Raw genomic sequence first — 20,771 nt, 5'->3', positions numbered from 1 at the left:
CAAGAACAACTTGTAATGGGAGAAATAATGGAATTGAGGACTTGCTAGAGCCTGGTCAATATCACACTGTAGAGTGCATTCCTGGCCTTTTTACGGCCTATCACACATGGCCCTGAAAACCTGCTCATCTTTGCCTCCATAAGATGGTTATCCCTGGGCTTCTTTAAGCTTCCTTACAGAAACTACAGTGTGTGTAATTGGGTGATACAGGAATAACCTATAGTTTGATGACTCTTGTTTATTAGGAGGTACCAATATATTGGACTTGTCAAATTATATTTTTGTCATTCAGGATATTTTTATTTTATTAATTCCAGTATTTCTTGTTTCACCATAATATTGAATTTTTTCTTTAGTAAAATAAGGGAAAATAATCATGCTCTTCGTTTTCCATTTTTTAGTTCTCTTTTAAAATAGTGTTGTGGAAAAGGGTCACTTTAAAAAAATTTAGTAATTATACTATTTAATCATTTTGTTATGATATAATTTGATAATTTTATTAAACATACTTTTCTATTTTTATTATAGATCTAAACTTAGTCTTTTTCAATCAAGAATCAGTTTACAGAAGGCAAGTGTAAAGGTGAGTTTTTGAAAACTATATTTTACAATTTAGAAACCTTAGCTTATAAAAAAAGAATTGGGTCTTTTGAGGGTGGAGGTCAATTATTTCCACCTAATTTAGAGAAGAATTTTAAAGTTATTCACTTAGGGAAGAACTCTCCTTCCTAGTTCATAAGGGTTTTTTACCCAGATGTCAGCACTTTGGACACTGCTTGCTTCTCAAGATTGCTTTACAGATACGTTTCTATACCTCACCTGTTTAGGTAGCCTGTGTCTTTAGGTCTTAGTCCAAGAGTTAGTCCACGGGCATTAGAAAGCTCTACAAAATCCATTTCATTCAGATTTACACCCCTGAGCAAATATTCTGGGCCAGATGCAAGTGAGTCTTTCCTGTGGGACCCATAAGCTGTGGAATACCTGCTAAGTAAGCTTAGTGACCTGCCTTTGGCTGCCAGGCTCCCAACTAGCATACAGTTGTTTTGGCACATTAGGAGCACTGATTTTTTAAAAACTTATTTTCTAACTCCAACAGATTTACCCATGTTTTTGACGATAAGATACTTACTTAATTTGGAAACCTTTATTTTCCCATCTGAATAAAATGAGCAAAATATTTTGAAGTTCTCTAAAAAGCTTTGGAAGTATGTTAAGTATAAACAACAAATACAGTCATGCCTCACTTAATGACAGGGGCACGTTCTGAGAAATGCGTTGTTAGGTGATTTCGTCATTGTGTGAACATCATAGAGTATACTTACACAAGTACACTCTAGGTAGTATAGCCTACTACACACCTGGGCTCTATGGTACTAATTAATCATATGGGACCACTGTCGCACATGCGGTCCATCATTGACTGAAACATCGTTATGTATGAGTGTATTTGAAAACACTCTTACCGTGTGTAACAATTCTAATCACTGTTTATTTAATTCCTCAATAGTGTTAAATAATTTTTATATGCATGTAAATGTTTCTCAACATGGTTACTTTTACTCTTTTTGGGGAGCCATTAATTGCTAACTAAGAGTGCTCTCCTCATATATGTTTTGCAGTGCAATATCAGTTTTCACTGATTTCTTTTTCTTTTACTGTTTTAGTTAAAAGCTCGGCGATCTGAGTGTAATTCCAAAGCTACCCATGCAAGGAATGATTATCTTCTTACATTAGCAGCAGCAAATGCACACCAGGATCGCTACTATCAAACAGATTTAGTTAACATTATGAAGGTAATATAGCCTTAATATCTGGGGTAATTTTGTTTAATTAAAGACAAAAACAACTCATGAGTTGAGTATTGGGTATATAGGATTAAGTCTGTAGAACAGCAACCAGGCTACTTTGCATTTCATTGGAATATACTTGGTATTGTTTGAGTAACCTTTGTTTTGGTAATTCTGAATTAATTTTTAGTGTAAGAAAATGTTTCAAGCCAAATCACTAGGATTGTGTTATTCCCTAGTAGTGACAGGTATTTACTGTATAGTGGTTATTAATATATAAGATATAACATAAGATTATTTCTTAAAAGCTTAGATTTTTAAAATTTCATAATTTTGTCCTTAATTGATAGGTAAACATATACATTAATATTTTATGATTTTTAAGGTGCCTATGGGAAAAACAAGAGGAAATATCTAGTAGTATATGAAAATATTCTACCCTGGGTATCACTCTGAAATGTAGATAGATTGGATTACAGTTTCTTGTTGCCCAAACTCGATCTTGGTCATTCCCTGTTCATATACTACTGTATATTTGTCTTCAGCTTTCACTGAAGTAAAGGAAAAAGGGTGGAGGAGAAGAAAACCTTTTTAACCTGCTGCCGGGTTTCCCTTGTTTCTGGTAGACAAGTTCTGCTTTGAATTGTATCCCATTCTCTTCTGTCTTCTCAAGGACCCAAACATTGGATTATTCTGTCTTTCTCGTATTTTCAACCCGTCTCTCTCAAATGTATCTTTCTTTTGTGTGTGTGTGTGAGGAAGATTAGCCCTGAGCTAATATCCGATGCCAATCTTCCTCTTTTTTGCTGAGGAAGATTGGCCCTGGGCTAACATCCATGCCCATCTTCCTCTACTTTATATGGGACGCCACCACAGCATGGTGTCACAAGCGGTGCGTTGGTCCATACCCGGGATCCGAACCCGTGAACCCTGGGCTGCCGCAGCAGAGTGCGTGAACTTAACCGCTATGCCACTGGGCTGGCCCCTCAAATGTGTCATTCTTAATGACTATCAAACGCATTGCTTTCATCAAATTGCTTGCTTTATAAATCAGAGGTGTTGAGAATGGGGATGCGACAGAAGTGGAGACTCTTTTCTGCAGTGGCTCTGGGAAAGAGATAAACTATCCAGAAACTACAAGTTCTTTCCTTGAAAGTAGAAACAGGCCATTTCCTGGGACCTTCAAGGAAAAATAGGAGTGATGGAGAGAGTGAAACTGAAGTAAGAAGTACCCGATTGCAAAATTTTTTCTTTCCCTTTTGTTCACTGCCTGAAATCCTCTTTTCCTAGCTTCCATCCTGTTCTGACTTCTACTGGTTAGAATGCAGGTAGTGAGAGAGGCAAAGAATTGTTTTGACATCCCAGATGAGTGAGAACTCGGCATACATTTTCCCATAAAATGTTGGACCTAGTGGTTTAGGCGTTTTAGTATCTTATTAGGTGTTAACCTAGTGCTTCAGACTTACGAGGACCAACTGGAGACTTGGCCTCCCATTATAATATGGTTTCTCTAGGGAAATATATATACCAAGTTTCAAACAACCCATTTATTAAAGAAGAGTTTTAGTACAACTTGCATTTAAGGTTGTGATTCCGTATATACCTTCTACTATTAAATCAAAGCTGTTAACTATATATAATTTTCCCTTTGAATACTTTAAAATGAACACTATATTGGTTTAAGCACAGCAAAAATAAAATCTTTATGTTTTTTAAACTGAATCCACAGCCAAAAAACATCTCTTACTTAAAACTCTATGGCCTTTGATAAACAGGAAAGCAATAACAGTATTATTTTGGGGATTTGCCCTCTGCCAAAAACAAAGAGGAAGGTAATGGGCCTGGCCAGCTCTCAGATTATGTATGAAGGCCTTGAATTTCTTTGAAGTCCTCATGCAGGTATTTGATCAGCGCTGAGTAGGTTATGCTTCAGATTACTCATTTCATGAAACATTATAGGGTACTAAAATGATAAAAATAGAGGCAGGAGTCCCTCCTGTCCCATAAAAATAGGAAAATGTATTCTCAGTTTTCACGTTGTGTTTGTTAATTCATTTTCTTCCTCATGCTAATTATATAGTCTGCAGTATTGGAAAACTCCCATCAACCATGCTGTTAGCTACTTAGTAAGTTTCTGTCATTGAATTGACAGTGGCCTTTTAGTGCCTTCCTTGGAAATGTCTATTTTCTGCATTGTTGTTAAGGTTATAATGCCGTAGCTAGAATCTTTTTAAAAAATTTTGTAAACAGCTTGGAAGCAGGAGATTTGATTCATTAATTTAATCATACCCATTTAATAGTCACTTATATTGTGGTAGCTATTGGGCTTGGCTTTGGGAAGAAGCAAAGATGAGTAAGACACTCTAACTTATCCTCAAAGAGGCAATCTGGTGGAAGAGAAATATGTAGAAATGATTACAAGTTAGAATAATGAAATCACTTTACTGCTAGAGAACTGTGGTTAGTAATAATAATAGCTATCATTTTTTTTGATTGCCTGATATTACCCTGGTGTTATCCTAATCACTTTAGGTATATTATCCTTTCTCATTTTCTTCTTTATCCTGGGTCGAGTTCGTAGTTCATTATTTAAATAGCACTCTAGCCTATAAATGAAATGAAATGAAATCCCAACTCTGGGTGAACCTAGATAACCTCTTTCTCTGTTCCTGCATCTAAGTAGCCAAGTCCTGCTGAAGGAAATCTTTCAACAGAGCAGATTCAAGATTATAAATTAATGCGGAGCCAGTGTCAAATGGATCCTCAACACTGCTCAAACATCCTACTGTATTTCCTTGGTTAACTTTCCCTACTATTTTTTTTTTTTTAATAATTTTATTTATTTATTTTTCCCCCAAAGCCCCAGTAGACAGTTGCATGTCACAGCTGCACATCCTTCTAGTTGCCGTATGTGGGACGCGGCCTCAGCATGGCCAGAGAGGCGGTGCGTCAGTGCGCACCCGGGATCTGAATCCGGGCCGCCAGCAGCAGAGCTCGCGCACTCAACCGCCAAGCCACGGGGCTGGCCCTCCCTACTATTTTTAACAAGTTTTTCTACTTTTTCCTTCTCCTCAAACTTCAAATTTACCCCTTCTCTTTCACACTTAGCAAGTGATCTTTCTTCCTAATTTACAGAGAAAATAGAAGCCATTAAAAGGGAACTCCATTATGGTCCCATTACCTGCCTTTATCTGTGTTCAAGACTCTTCCAAGGAGTCTCAATAGCAGAGTTGTTTGTCTTATCTAAAGATGATGTTTTCCCCTTGGCTTTGGGATCATATCTCAGCCCCTTCTGCCTTCTCAGGGATCAAAACAATTGATTTTCCTATTTTCTCCTTATATTTCTTGGGTGTGCTATTCTGAGGTTAACAGTTGATGGGATCTTAGTGATGACAGCCCTCATTATGTTGTCTTTTTTCTTACACTCCTCTAATCTGAATTAATTGCCCTCTGCATCTGAGGCAATGCAGTTATTCTGAGATCTTCCTTTGCCTGCCTCCTATGTTGAATTTCCAGTTTTCTGTATCGTATGTCTTCTTTTTTCTTGGTTTACTCTGTTCTTTGGTGGAATACATCTTCCAGTACCTTCTTGAGAGAGTGGGCATGGGAGGTAAGTTTTTTGAGATATTATGTTTATGAAAATGTCACTATTGTGTGCTCGTAGTTCGGTATAGAATTAAGGTTGAAAACCATTTTTATTCAAATGTTGAAGTCAGTACTCCATTGTTTTCTTGTTTCCTGTGTAGGTATTGAGAATCCAAAGCCATCCTGATTCTTGATTCTTTGTATCTGATCTAGTTTTTTTTTCTTTTTAGAAGCTTATGAAGTATTCTCAGTATGCCCTTTGATTCTTGGATTAATTCTTCCCTTTTGTTTCTCTTTCTGGAACTCCTGTTATTAAGATGTTGGATCTCCTGGCCTAGTCCTTTAAATTTCTTTTTTCTCTTATTTTCCTTCTTTGTCATCATACTCTACTGTCTGGGAGACTTCTTCAACTTTATACTTCAACTCCTTTATTAAGTTTTTAGTGTTCTCAACATGGTTTTAATATCTAATTGTTCCTTTTTGTTCCCTGTATGTTTCTTTTTTTATAGCAGGTTTTTTGCTTTATTTTCTCTTTTTAAATCTGATGGTATCAGTAATAGAATTAATTTTAAAGTTTTCTTCTCCCTGCATAGTCTCTCTGTTAGCCTGTGGTAGAACTTGTCAACTTTGAGCTTCATCACAGGGTGATCTGGTGGACCATTTGTGGGGGAAAACCTGATGTCAATATCTTTAGATCTCTCCTCTTGGGCTGGTCAAAACCCCCTTATTTGCTCCCTCCATCACTTCTTCAGATCTCTTCTCTTGTGTTGTTTGCTGAGGAAGACTTCCAGGACCTCCTTAACCGATTACATCTGCCGCCCAATCTGATGGTCTCATAAAATGGTTTATCTCATCTTTAACGCATTTAACACAGTTGCCGTTTTACTTGTATCTGTGTGATTACGTGGTAAATGTCTTATCTCCCTCTTAATGGTACATTCCATCAGGACAGTGATTATGTCTGTCACTTCAGACTTCATCCTTGTTATCTAGTACAGTGTATGATTCCTAATATGTGTTAAATGTTTATAAATTAATACTTACTGAATGAATAAATAAATGAACGAATGAGTGAATGAACAATCAATCTCATTTTAATCTTCACGGGATGAATCATTTCCATTTTACAAATGAGGAAATTATGACAGAGCCTGGATTCCACTCTGGCAGGTCTCTCTGCCATCAGAGCCAGTGCCCTCAGCTCTTTATATGACATTAGCTTGTTGGACCTATTTCCTCTTCCCTTGTTAAATGGGGGATAATCCTGCACTATCTTATTTCCTTTGGCTTCTATGAGGAGCAAATGAAATACTGAAGAGGGTTTTTGTTAATTTTGAAGCTTGGTATACATGTTATATATTATTTTTTTAAATAACAGAAATTCTATTAATATTATATTTTAAATAAATCTTGTTTTTTAGGTGTGAGGAGGGGGAGAGTGTAAAAGAGACCTTAAATGCTTGGAAGTCCGAGTGGAGCAACTGTTTAGGTGTCTAGCATTGTTAGCTACCCTGTGTAGGTACTTTTAAATATATTACTTGATTTATTTCAATACATTATTTCATTTAGTTTTCATAACATCTGTCAAGCTGACTATTATTACCCCTGTTTTACAGATCAGATAGCAGAGGCTCCATGAGGTATAGTTGATATGTATAATAGCCATGACTTAAATCAATGTCTCTGTGACTTCAAAGCCTATGTTCTTTTCTACATACCATTCCAAACTTCTTGACAGTAAAAATTAGTATAACAAGCAGTAGCATACTGTGAATGTCATAAATTCTGAGAGAATTGTAAAATAAAATTAATAATTGAAATTGCAAATTCTCCCCTGTTCTAACTATTCTAAAGAATAAGATCATGTCAGTATCTAAATACAAACATTTAGACATGTTTCCTGAGGAATATTTTGTATTCCTTATGCCAGTACTGATTAGAACAGATACTAAACATATCACTCTGTTGTCTGTATATCATCAGGCAAGTTTTTTTGAACTAAAAACTAAAACAAAACAAAACAAAACTGTCGCTAGGCCATGGAAACCAGATAACTGGTTTCATCAGATCTATAGAAAGCAGTTCAGCTGGCTGCTGAAAAGTAAGGTAGTTCCTCAATGTTCCTTTTTTGTAGCATAGTCTTGTGCAATATATAAACTGGTATTTTTATTTTGAGAAGTTTGTGGAATATTTTCTTAGTGGTTTGGATGAGGAAGGATGAAGTACAATGCATCATAGTAGAAAAGGGAACAAATGTCAATATAATGAAAGAGTTGAAAAGCTTAATAATACTAGGACCCTATTTCTAGACAAATATTTACTGTCTTCAGTGGAAACTAAACATATCTGAACTAGCTGATAATTGGACAAAGGAATAAAAAGTAAACATCTTTCTGTGTGACAAAAATCTAGAAAATATGGTAATATGGCATATCTTTTACAGACATTTGCTTTGGTTAAATCAAGAAGAAGTCATTGTTGGTATCCAAATCCCTTCTTTTTACTGCTTTTCTTGCTAAGCACTAATTATTCCAAAAGTCTTCCTCATTTACATGTAGGGTTGATTACCTCTTATCTTTTTGATTGTAAATCAGAGCTCTTCTGGTTTCCCTGCCACCTCTCTAGGTGTTGTACTTCTTTTTTTAAAAATTATTTTATTGAGGTCATATTGGTTTATAACATTGTGTAATTTCAGGTATACATTATATATATTATATGTCAGGTTCTATATAGACTGCATCTTGCTCATCCCTAATGGTCTAGTTTGTATCTGTCACCATGCATATGTGCCCCTTTACCCCTTTCTCCCTCCCATCACCCCCTTCCCCTCTGGTAACTGCTAATCTGTTCTCCTTATCCATGTGTTTATCTTCTACATATGAGTGAAATCATACAGTGTTGGTCTTTCTCTATCCAGCTTATTTCGCTTAACATAATACCCTCAAGGTCCATCCATGTTGTTGCAAATGGGACTATTTTGTCTTTTTTATGGCTGAGTAGTATTCCATTATATATATATACCACATCTTCTTTATCCATTCATCAGTTCTTGGGCACTTGGGTTGCTTCCACGTCTTGGCTATTGTGATTAATGCTGCAATGAACACAGGGGTGCATAAGTCTCTTTGTATTGTTGATTTCATATTCTTTGGACCCAGTAGTGGGATAGCTGGATCGTATGGTATTTCTCTTTTTAATTTTTTAACAAATCTCCATACTGTTTTCCATAGTGCCTGCGCCAGTTTGCATTCCCACCAGCAGTGTATGAGGATTCCTTTTTCTTCACATCCTCTCTAATATTTGTTATTTTTTGTCTTGTTAATTATAGCCATTCTGACGGGTGTAACGTGATATCTCATTGTAGTTTTGATTTGCATTTCCCTGATGATTAGTGATGTTGACCATGTTTTCATGTGCCTGTTGGCCATCTGTATATCTTCTTTAGAAAAATGTCTGTTCATATCCTCTGCCCACTTTTTGATCAGGTTGTTTGTTTTTTTGTTCTTGAGTTGTATGAGTACTTTATATATTTTGGAAATTAACCCCTCTTCAGATCTATGATTTGCAAATATTTTCTCCCAATTGTTGGGTTTTCTTTTTGTTTTGTTCCTGATTTCCTTTGCCTTGCAGAAGCTTTTTAGTCTGCTGTAGTCCCATTTGTTTATTTCTAGCTGTTGTACTTCTGATTCACCTAGTAATGTTTGTTCACTTAACAGATTAGCATGGAAATCCCCAAATCTTAAGCTTGGCTCTCTGCTTCTGTTACTTTATGTCTTCTTTCTTTACCTCCTATTTCTTGGAGAGGGTAATCATTTGGCCTGATTTTTGTTAATATTGTATGATTCTCAAGTCTATCTGTAACCTTACCCTTATAATTATGTATATGTTTGCCTTTCATTAGTAACTGAAACTTTCTAAACTAGAGGCAACTCTTTGTCCCCCATCTTTCCCTTGAATAAGTACCCATCCTAGGTTTCAGGTGACAACTGCTGTCAATCTAGCTTCCAAAGTTCTAAAGCTGCACTGTCCAATGTGGTAGTCCTTAGGTACATGTGACTATTTAAAATAATTACAAATAAATAAAATTTTAAATTCTGTTCCTCAGTCACAGTAGCCACATTTCAGGTGCTAAAAAGCCACGTGTGGCTAGTGGCTACCATATTGAGCAATACAGATATAGAATATTTCCATCATCACAGAAAGTTCTGTTTGATAGCAGTGTTCTAAAGCTTGTTTAGTTTTTACTTATTTCCTCCTATCCTCCTTTATCTGGTTATCATCAGCAGGGTTAACGATCCACCCTGCTGATTGTTTTCCCCAATAACTATCGCCATGGTTATGTTTGTATTATTTCAGAATTAATTGCTCCTTCATTTGCAATCTATACCTTGAAATAGAACATTCAAATAGAATGGCAAACGTTTTCTGTAAAGGGCCTAATAGTGAATATTTTGGTCTTGTCTGTCACAAACACTCAACTCTGACATTGTAGTACAGTCATTGACAATATGTAAACAAATGAATGGCTGTGTTCCACTAAAACTGTATTTACGAAAATAAGTGTTGGGCTGGATTTGGCCTGCAGGCCTTAAATGCCGATCCTTGGTATAGAACTTTAAAAACTGTATATGAAATTTCCTAAATCTATAAATACATTCAAAGAATAATAAGATGAATACCCATTTACTCACCACTGAACTTCAGAAATGAAACACTACTAGTAAAATTGAAGCCTCCTGTGTGGCTCCGCCCAAGACACATCCCTCTCATCCACCACATCGTAACCAGCGCTCTGATGATACGTATATTGTTTTAGGCAGTATCAGATCCTGTAATATTCTGCAACTTGCTTTTTTTTCCCACTGAACATATTTGTCTAAATTCATCAATATGGGTTTTTAACTGTAGTTCATTTATCATTTTGCTATATAATATTTCATTATGTTTATGTCATAAATAGATTATCTCTTTTCTTAATTGAAATTTTAGTTGTTTTAGTTTTACTATTATAAACAATGCTGCTATCAACATTCTTGTATGTGTCTCCTGGTGCACTTGTGTAAGAAGTTCCTAAGGGAATATACCTGGGAGTGGTGTGTATTAGCAGCTTTACCAAAGAGTGCCCGGTTATGTTACAGCACTTTTTATTAGACCTTTTAACATTGTTTGTGTGTTATGTTAAACTCAGCAAGTATTTGAGTGTGTACTAGGTGATAGACACTTGGCAATACAGAGATGAATTGGACGTGATCCATACCATCAGTCAGTGAGCCAGAAACATGAAGATTATAGCTCTCTGGAGCAGCCCCCAAAGGGCTTTGGAATACAAGGTGGTGGATCCTTTCCCCTGCTGTACTGGTTATGTATGGTTGGCTTCCTGTGACACAAAAAGAGAAAATTAGGATGCTTCTTGCCCGGTTTTACCAAACTTTTAAAGCAGTGATTTGTAAATATTTTTAGCAGTTGAACAACTGCTACAAACTCCTAATGGACTCCTTATATATGAGCAGATAAAAAGGAAGCTGTTTGGGGAGCCAGCCCCATGGTGTAGCAGTTAAGTGTGTGCGCTCTGCTGCTGGCGGCCCGGATTCGGATCCCGGGCGTGCACCGACGCACCGCTTGTCAAACCATGCTGTGGTGGCGTCCCATGTAAAGAAGAGGAAGATGGGCACTGATGTTAGCCCAGGGTCAGTCTTCTTCAGCAAGAAGAGGAGGATTGGCATGGATGTTAGCTCAGGGCTGATCTTCCTCACACACACAAAAAAAGGAAGCTGTTTGGTTAAAGCATGTGAGCCTGTTTCCCCTTTATGTGTTTCCCTGTTCCCCATACCTGCGTATGTCATCCTCTGCTTCTTTCCTTTGGTTCCAGAGGCGTTATGCTGAGTACTAGGACTCCTTGAAGTATAATTTGGAAACAACTGTTCTAAGACAGAATTTTCCCACTAGCAAATTTCTTATAGAACTTTAAGCTTTACCTAGATGATCTTCATTCTAGACTTTTTCAAAGTAATCTCTTAAAAATGTAAATCAGATCATGATAATCTACTCCTCATACCCTCCAGTGGACAGGTCCAACAGACAATTGAATGTTCTTGCTTGAGAACTTAATTGGATGTCTTAGGCTGGAGAATCGACAATAAATGAGGGGTATTGAAACAGAGAATACATAAAGCTACTTGTGAGAGTAGTGTATAGAATGACAAGAGGTATAAGGAGAAAACTTAAAAGAAATAAACTCTTTTTAAACCAACTTTATTAAGGTATAATTAATATACAGTAAAATACAGCTATTTTAAGTATACAGGTGGTTGAGTTTTGACAAATATGTATACCCATGTAATCACCTATAATCTATAATCACAATCAATATTTAGAATATTTCCATCCCCCAAAACTTCTCTCTTGTTCTTTTGCACTTATATTCAGTTTATATCACTATGTAACACATCAACACAAACTTAGAGACTTTAAACTACCCCCATTTATTATCTCACAGTTCTTGAGGTTGAAAGTCCAGTGGGCTCAGCTGGATTCTCTATTCAGGATCTCACAAGGCCACAATCAAGGTGTCGCCTAGGCTGGGTTCGTATCTGAGGCCTCTTTGGGAGAATTCACTTCCGGGGTCATTCAGGTTGTTGGCAGAATCTTGTTGATTCTGGGTTGTTGGAGAACTTAAGTCCTTTTTTTCTTGCTGGCTTTAGGCTGAGGATCACTCTCAGCTCCTAGGGGTTGCTCTCAGATCTTTTCCACATGACTCCTCTATCTTCAAACCAGCACATAGCATCTTTTTCTTGTTTTCAATCTCTGACTTTCTCTTTTGCTACTAACCAGAGAAAATTCTCTGCGTTTAATGGGCTCTTGTGATTAGCTTAGACCCACCAGATAGTCTCCCTTCTGCTGTATAACATAACATAATCACAGAAATGATATCTCATCATATTCATATGTTCTACGCACACACAGATTACACAAGGGCAAGGGTCCTTGGGATCATCATAATTCTGCCTTCCTCAACAAGATTGCATATATTTTGTTGAATTTATTCCCAAGTATGTCAGTGTGACTGTAACTTATGTTTTAATTTTATCTTCCAATTCTTTTTATTAATATAGAGAAATACAATTGATTTTTACATATTGACCTGTTCCAGTTACTATGTTACTTTGTATAACCGATTACTGCAAAGCTTAGTGGCTTAAAACAACAGCATTTGTTTTGCTCTTGAATCTATACTTGGGATAGGGCTCAATGGGGATAACTTGTTTCTGTACCACTCCAGATCAGCTAGAGCAGCTCAAAGGCTGGGGGCTAAATTCTTCTGAGAGCTTACTTTCTTGTGTTTGGTGGTTGATGCTCCCTTTGGCTGAGACCTTGCTGAGGGCTAACAGCTGGAGCTTCTGCGCTTGGCTTCTCTGTGATGCCTGGGCTTTCTCACAGTGTTGTGGTTGGGTTCCAAAGGCAAATATCTGAAGAGAGGAGGGAAGCCAGCCAGGCACAGGCAATACTGCCTTTTATAAAATAGTCTCAGGGATCATTCAGTCTGTCTGCTGCTGCATTCCATTCATCAAAGCAGTTACACAGTTCTACCCAGGATCAAGGCGGGCTGATGGGATAGGTTCTGCTTCTTAATGGGCGGTGGCAAAGTTATGGAAAAACATGTGGCGCCAGAAATATTGCTGTGGCTGTTTTTTGCAAATACAGTCTGCCACGTGACCTCGTATCCTACAGTCTTCCTAAATTCACCTAGTTCTAGTAGCTTTTTTGTGGATTTTTTACAATTTTCAATGACATGATCATGTCAAGTCGAATAAAGAAAGTTTACGTCTGTCTTTCTAATCTATAAACCTTTTTATTTCTTGCCTGATTGCATTGGCTAGTACTGTCAGTACATTGTTGAATAGAAGTGGTGAGAGTGGACATCTTGCCTTGTTCTAAGATCTTAAAATTATTCTAGTAAAATATACGTAACATAAATTTTACCATCTTAACCATTTTTATATGTACAGTTCAGCGGCATTAAGTACATGCACAGTGTTGTCCAACCATCACCACTGTCCATCTCCAGAGCTTTTTCATCTTCCCAAACTGAAACTCTGTACTCATTAAACAATAACTCCCCATTCCATTCTCCTCCAGCCCCCTGGAAACCACTATTCTACTTTCTGTCTCTATGAATTTGATACTCTAGGTGCCTCATATAAGTAGAATCATGCGATACTTGTCCTTTTGTGTCTGCTTTATTTCACTTAGCATAATGTCTTCAAGGTTCATCCATGTTATAGTATGTGTGAGAATTCCATTCATTTTTAAGGCTGCACTTTTGTTTTCTTTATTCTGTATAACAAATAATTAAGTGCCTCTTTACCAAAGAAGTGAGATGAGTGCATTGTGAATCCTTGCTGTCAGGGACCTTACAAATTAGAAGTAGAACTAAGACATTCACAAAAATAACTACAATCTAAGAGCATGTAATAGTAATAGCCATTATTTATTGAACTTTACATTCATATTATCTCATTTAATCCTCAAGGCAACCCTGAATGTGCATGAATAGCTTCCTTCCAATCATGTGTTTCTATGAATGCAAGTGTTATAAATAGCTATAGGCCATCAGATTTCAGTAGAATGTAAGATGCCTGTTTTATACGTAGCACCCAAAGTTCGTGTTGAATGAATGAGGGGAGAGAGGCTGCCGTAGTCTTTTTTCATGGAGGACCTTTCTTCATAGAGGAATTAGCATCTTCAGTCTTGTATGGTGAATAGGATGTCAGCAGGGTGTGGTGGCAGAGGATGGGATTTCATGAGCAGGGGAATGAAGTGATGTATAGCAGAAACCACTGGTTCTGTTGGTCTTGGGGAGAGGCATGAGAGTACTTGCTAAGAGTACTAGCAATAGTTTTTTAATGAAGCTGAAAAAAATTTGACCTTGAAGAAAGAATTATAAAATGCCATTAAAGTAGCTCTTTTTTTTTTTAACCAAGCATGTTGGAATGTGAATGTTGGACTATTTTTTATCTTAACTTTTTTATGCAGTTTCTATGAAGTATATTTTTCCACAAAATTTGATTATTTTGGTTTTTTGTATATAAGGTCATTTTCATATATTAGAAATGTTGAATTACTTTTACTCACTGCAATTGTAGACTGTTGAGTTTTTGACAGTCTTCCTAGATTCTATAACATTTATTGTTGGTTAAAAACTTGAAGTAGTGGTCATTGATGGCATTAGCTTTGTGGCTGAGAAAGGAAGTATGTGAACAGACAGAATCTTCAATATTCTTAGCCATTTCCGGCTTTAGCAAGTTTTCTTTGTTTATCAGTCATTTATCAAGACCTCTCCCTCTATTGTTATTCCTTTTCAAACCATTTTGAAAAGCAAATAGTATTCATTTTGCTGATATTCTTGTGGCTATTGATTATGGTTCTTAGGCTGATGTAATGATGTCACAAAATGTAACAGAGATTATATTCTATCACAGAGGTGCTTAGTCACAGTTTAAAATAGCCCCTGGCCACAAACAAGTGTTTTTCTGAGCATAGTGCCCTAGTCCTATGATGAAGGTCAGGTCTCACTTGTGTGCCTTTGGTGGTGTTTTACCTGGTGTGAGCACTGTGTAGGTTTTAAATTTCATTCAGTAAAGCATTTAAACCTAAGAATTATATTTCTTTATCACAAATAACATGCTATGGAGGTAGCTGAACTGCATTTTCAGACATGGCTTTACAATTTCTGACTTAAATGCAGGTCAAGACATTTTAATTGTTTTTTTACTAAATTAGTCAGTCAACATATACCATATTTCCTTGATTCTAAGATTCAGGTTTTTGAGAAACCGTTTATCAGCGATGCTTCTTATATTCTGTGGTGTATTAAAGAAAAGAGAAGAGAGTTTTTCCTAAATTTTCACTTTATACAAGGCACAGAGAAAGAAGTAAAAAAAAATATGATAAACACTCTACCTTCAAAAAATTAAGACAAAAACTGGTCTTTGTCTCTTTCTTGCTCTCTCTTTCTGTGTTTCTTTCTCTCTCTCAGACACACTCGTAAAAGTTAACTGACAATACAAGGTGGTAAAACCTAAATGCCAATCACGTTTTCTGCAGTTCATTAATCTGATTTTTATTCCAGATATAAATAACTCAAAGCCAAATGAAATGAAATGAAATCATTCTAACATGATCCAAGAAGGAGTAAGTCTGTAGATGAAGATAATAAGCATTGGGATGCAGTTCATTCTCTCAGAAGGTGTTTGAAGGGAATAAGTAGACTGTTAACACTGAGTTTAATGTTCTGCACCAGAGTTCAAGTATTAACTTAGCCTTAACAACTGAGGATGAGGCTAAGTGATAACCCCAGGTGTACTATTTGAAATTGATCCCCAAGAAAATCTGTGTAAATAGTAGTAGTATATATATATATATATATATACACACACTACTACTATACTACTATATATATACATATATATATATATATATATATACACGTCTAATAAAAACCATGTTTTTCATGTAAGATGAATCCTTGGACAAGGTCTTAATGTTATTACTCAACAATTTTTGAAAGGAAGACTAGCTGGTCTTAGTTTTTGTTTTATTTTATTTACAATTTGTAGCAATATCTTTTAAGATTACTATTATAACAACATTAAAGCACCAAGGAGAAGTGTTGGTTAGAGAATGAAACTCAGGTATATGGAAGCACGGCTGGATCTCTGGAGTGAAGAGATGGGTCAGAAGCATCTTGACTTCAGTAGGCAGGCCTTATGCTCATGGAGTAGTTCACGGCCTTTAACACTGCCAAGAACAGTAGCAAGTTTATAGGGCTTTCTGGAATTCAATCTCAGCACTATCATTTTGGAAATCAGAGTAAAACCTCATTTAGGAAGTTAAAGTTTATCCTCTGTCAGTATAGTTGGAAATAAATATTATTTGGCAATAAGGGCCCCCATTCAGGGCTCCCCACTGAGATGGCTGTGCCACAGTTGTTGTAATCCTACCTGTTGCAGTCCAGGCCCTGGTTGACCCTCATGTATTATCTTTCAATGGCAGACACATCAAGACTAACTACAAATAAGATTGCATATCTGACAGATGACCCTCTGGAGAGGCATAACTCTTTCTGAAAAAAAGCTTCAGGTCCACCTGATGGTATTTTCTAGGAAGCAGAATTATAAATAATAGTTTCAAATCAAAAGAAAGAGATCTCAGTTTTACAAAGAGTATTGGGTTATATATCAAGAAGTCTACTTACTTGTTCAAAAAGTAATTTTTGAACATCTAGAAGTATACCCTACTTAGAACCTTCAGTGGCTTCTTATTGTTTCTCATTCCTTCAGAGGAAACAGGAGGAAGGTCAAGATAATTTAAAAGACCCTATGTGCTCTGTTCTCTGCCAACTTCATTTTTTAAAATTCAGATATAATTCGTATAATATTTACCATTTTAAAGTGTACAGTTCAGTGGGTTTTAGTATATTCACAAGGTTTTACAACCACCAGCACTATCTAATTCCAGAACATTTTCATCACCCCAAGCAGAAATCCTGTACCCCATTACCAGTCACTCCCTGTTTTTCCTATCCGCCATCTCCTGGCAACACTAATCTGTTTTCTGTCTCTATGGATTTTCCTCTTCTAGACATTTCATATAAATGGAATCATGCAATGTGTGGCCATCTGTGTCAGGCTTCTTTCACTTAACATAGTGTTTATAGGTTCATCCATGTTGTAGCATATATCAACACTTCATTCTTTTTTATGGCAAAATAATACTCCATTGTATAGAGATACCACATCTTGTTTATCCATTCATCAGTTGATGAACATTTGGGTTGTTTCACTTTTTGGCTATCTGCCTGTCTCTTTATCCTCATTTGATATCTCTTCCCACCTCACTCTCTGCACTTCAGTGAGTGATTCTCTTTTGGTTCCTCAACAGTACCAAGCTCTCTTCTGCGCACGAGTATTAGTACATGTTCTTCTCTCAGCCTAAAACTAGCCCTCTCCTCACTATCCTCATTCACTTTCTTAACCCTTAATCATGGGTCACATCCCAGTTCAAATCTATTTCTTTAGGGAAACATTCTCCCAACTATATCAGATTCCTCTATTGTATGTTCTCACAGCATCAGATTTTTTTCCTTCATAATGTTTCTCTTAATTTGTTTATATACTTGATTGTATATACTTGGTTGTATATACTTATATACTTGATTATATTGTCTCTTTGCCTTCCTCTCCCACCCCTAGTATACTGTAAACTTCATGAAAGCAAAGTTGTGTCTGTGTTCTACTCATAATTGTATCCCTGGAGCCTAGCATGGTTCCCAGCATATATATTTGTTGAATATATTAATACATGACTCTATTTATAGTGCTAAGTAATAGAGACACATAAAAAACAGTCTCTGCCTACATGGAGCTTATAATACAGAGCTAAGCAGGCAGATAAACAATTATTTTGCAATAAGAAATGCTATAATGGCAGTATGTACAAATGTAGTGAGACCAGAGGAAACAGGAGGAAAGTCAGGAAAGGCTTCTCAGAAGTTGTTTTTGAATTAAAACTTATTCTGTCTCACTTGGTAGAATGTAAGGCCTTGAGAGGAGGAACTGCATATTGTTTACGGTTGTATTTTAGTTCATAGAAGAGTGCTCAGTAAATATTTATAGAATTGAGTCAAATTCAGTTTTCCTGGAAGATAGGCAAATTGAGTACACGCCAAATATAGAGACAATAATAATTCTGAACTACAGAGATAAGTAGTTCAGTATCTTTATAGTGTGCAGTAGGAGTGTAGCAAGAGGTGGGGCTGGGTTATAGGAAGAGCATATGACTGGATTCATATGTCCTGCTAAGAAGATTCAGGTCTATTCTATAAGCAATAAGGAGCCATTGAAGACTTTTGAATCAAGAAGTGAAATGATCAGATTTACATGTTAGGAAGATTATTGTGGCAGCAGTGTGAAAGATAGATACTAAAATCAGGAATACCAATAAGGCCGTTACCACATGACCTGGGGCATGAGTTGTAAAGGATGAGAGGATAGGTTCAGAAGTTACAGGAAGATTCCGCTGCTGGTATGGTAAAAGTTAATATTTATAGAGTGCTTACTATATGTCAGGAACTGTGCTAGACTCCAGAGAAAAGATAATGACCCAGCACTTGTCCTTGAGAAACGAGAAAGACAGATGTGTACCTTTAGAGACATGTACACAATATGATAGAGCACAGAGGGGAAGGAATGACCAACCCAGTCTCAGGAGGTAAGGAGGACTTCTCAGAGATGGCGACATTTGTGTTGGGCTTTGAAGGATGGATGGGTGGGGTTTTCCTATTCAAAGAAGAAGTGGAATAGCATCTTAAGCAGAGGGAAGAACCAGCGCAAAAGCAAGAAGAGTGCCACCTTCTCATCAATGTGGTTGGAATATAAAATTACAACTATCAACCCGTTGTCCTTTATCCTGTACACATTCTATTGATTTTTTTTGCGTTTATCCCTTTAAAATTAATCCTCTTGATTTCTGTTCCATCATTCCAATCTGTGGAGATATATTTGATTCCTGATTCTGTCATTCACGATATTAACCATACTCTCCATTTTGTATCACTTATCATGATAAGTTTTTCTTCTATTTATTCCTCCTTGGATTAGATAAAATCATTGAAATGAATAGAACCCTGTGGTTACTTGGTTGCTAAGATCTACTTCCAAGTTTACCCCTCTGTCTTAATTAGCACTGTTATTCAACAACTGTGGACCTTGTTAATTACACAGTTTTTTAATCTAAGTTTTTTGAGTCTTATTCACGATTAAGTATAGCATAATGGTTAAAGAAGAGAAGTTTTGGAGCAAGGCAATCTGGTTTGACTCTTGGCTCTATCACTTAATAGTTTTGTGACCTTGATTTCCCTTCTGTCAGTCTCAGCTAACTCCTCTATAAAATGGGGCTGCTAAGTGTCCCAAATTGCTTTGGCGAATATTAAATGAGGTAAATGTATATTAAATGCTTACTGCTTTGCCCAGTATATAACAAGTACACAATAAGTGGAAAAGTGGTCATCACCATCACTATTAATAAAGATAATTATTCATTTATTAATTCAAAACATTTTATTATGTGTCTGTTATGTGCCTAGTACTGTTCTAGATATTGGAGATATATCAGTGAAAAGAAGACAAAGTAATAATTAAAAGCACTTATAAAGCACTTAGTATATGCCAGGCACTGATCTAAATTGTTTATTACTCTCATTAACCTACCAACTCTCAGGGCCGGCCCAGTGGCGTAGTGGTTAAGTCTGTGCGTTCCCCTTTTGCGGCCCGGGGTTCGCTGGTTCGGATCCTGGGCGGGGACCTACTCACTGCTCATCAAGCCATGCAGAGGCGGTGTCCCACATAGAAGAGCTAGAACTCTACAACTATGATATACAACTATGTACTGGGGCTTTGGGGAGAAAAAGAAAAAGGAAGATTGGCAACAGATGTTAGCGCAGTGCCAATCTTCTTCAAAAAAAAAGGAAAAAAAAACTACCAACTCTCTATGGTAGGTACTATTGTTATCCCTATTTTACAGAAGAGGTAGGTGAGACACAAAGAGGTTAAGAAACTTGCCCAGGTCACACAGGTAGGCAGTAAGCAATAAGAGCTGAGCTTTGAACTCAGCCAGTCTGGCTCCGGTGTGCTTTCTCTTAACTGCTGTGTAATACTGCCTCTGGTCTAGAGTCACTTCCATTTCTATGGCAGTTCTACAATCGAGCAACTCTAATTTTTAAAAAACAAATAAAATAAGAGAGTCTATTATGACCTCATTTTGGTGTGATTTTTGTTTTAACCTATGCTGGCTCCTGGTGATTACTTCTATCTTTTTTAATTATAAAGCTATTTGTTTAATAATCTTTTCCAGAATTTGATAGGAAGTCACATTAAGCTTACTTGTCTGTCATTTTTTAATATAGTTAAAGTACATTTTTAGTAAAAAAAAAAAAAACCCTCAAAGTTTATGTCCTTAATTGACAATTGTTGAAGAAAAACATCTCAAAATATAAATGTAGTCATCTCTTAGTTTATATAAAATATATTTTATAAATTTTCCATGCTTTTTATTTTACGTTGAGTAGCAATAGCTTATACCAATGGTTCTCCAACTTTTTGGTCTCAGAACCTCTTTTCACTCTTAAAAATTATTGAGGACCCAAAGAGCTTTTGTTTATGTAGGTTATACCTATTGATATACTGAATTAGAAATTTAAACTGAGAAGTTTTTAAGACATGAGAATACACAAGTCCTGTTTAGACTTGTGTTAGAACAATTGCATCATCACATGTTATCCAGCCTCTGGAAAACTCTATTGTATACTTAGGAGAGAATGGGGGTGAAAAAGGCAAATAATGT

The 20,771-nt window shown here is 36.5% G+C and overlaps 1 protein-coding gene across 2 annotated transcripts in view; it reads left to right on the top strand.

Annotated features, from left to right (window-relative positions):
• Nucleotides 1-20,771, top strand: part of FCHSD2 (FCH and double SH3 domains 2) — a 256,434-nt gene that overhangs the window by 139,250 nt on the left and 96,413 nt on the right. For both annotated transcript variants that reach the window (XM_087433411.1, XM_004433967.3), the window contains exons 7-8: nt 529-583; nt 1,665-1,793. In XM_087433411.1, the coding sequence (XP_087289537.1) occupies nt 529-583; nt 1,665-1,793 (184 nt within the window). The remainder of the gene's footprint in view (nt 1-528; nt 584-1,664; nt 1,794-20,771) is intronic.

The sequence above is a fragment of the Ceratotherium simum genome, chromosome 7 (genome assembly GCF_057802395.1).
Source record: "Ceratotherium simum simum isolate JZ-2026a chromosome 7, ASM5780239v1, whole genome shotgun sequence".
In the NCBI taxonomy this organism is placed as follows: domain Eukaryota; kingdom Metazoa; phylum Chordata; class Mammalia; order Perissodactyla; family Rhinocerotidae; genus Ceratotherium; species Ceratotherium simum.
Note: the sequence above shows the minus strand (reverse complement) of the source record. Positions and strands in the feature narration are given on the sequence as shown.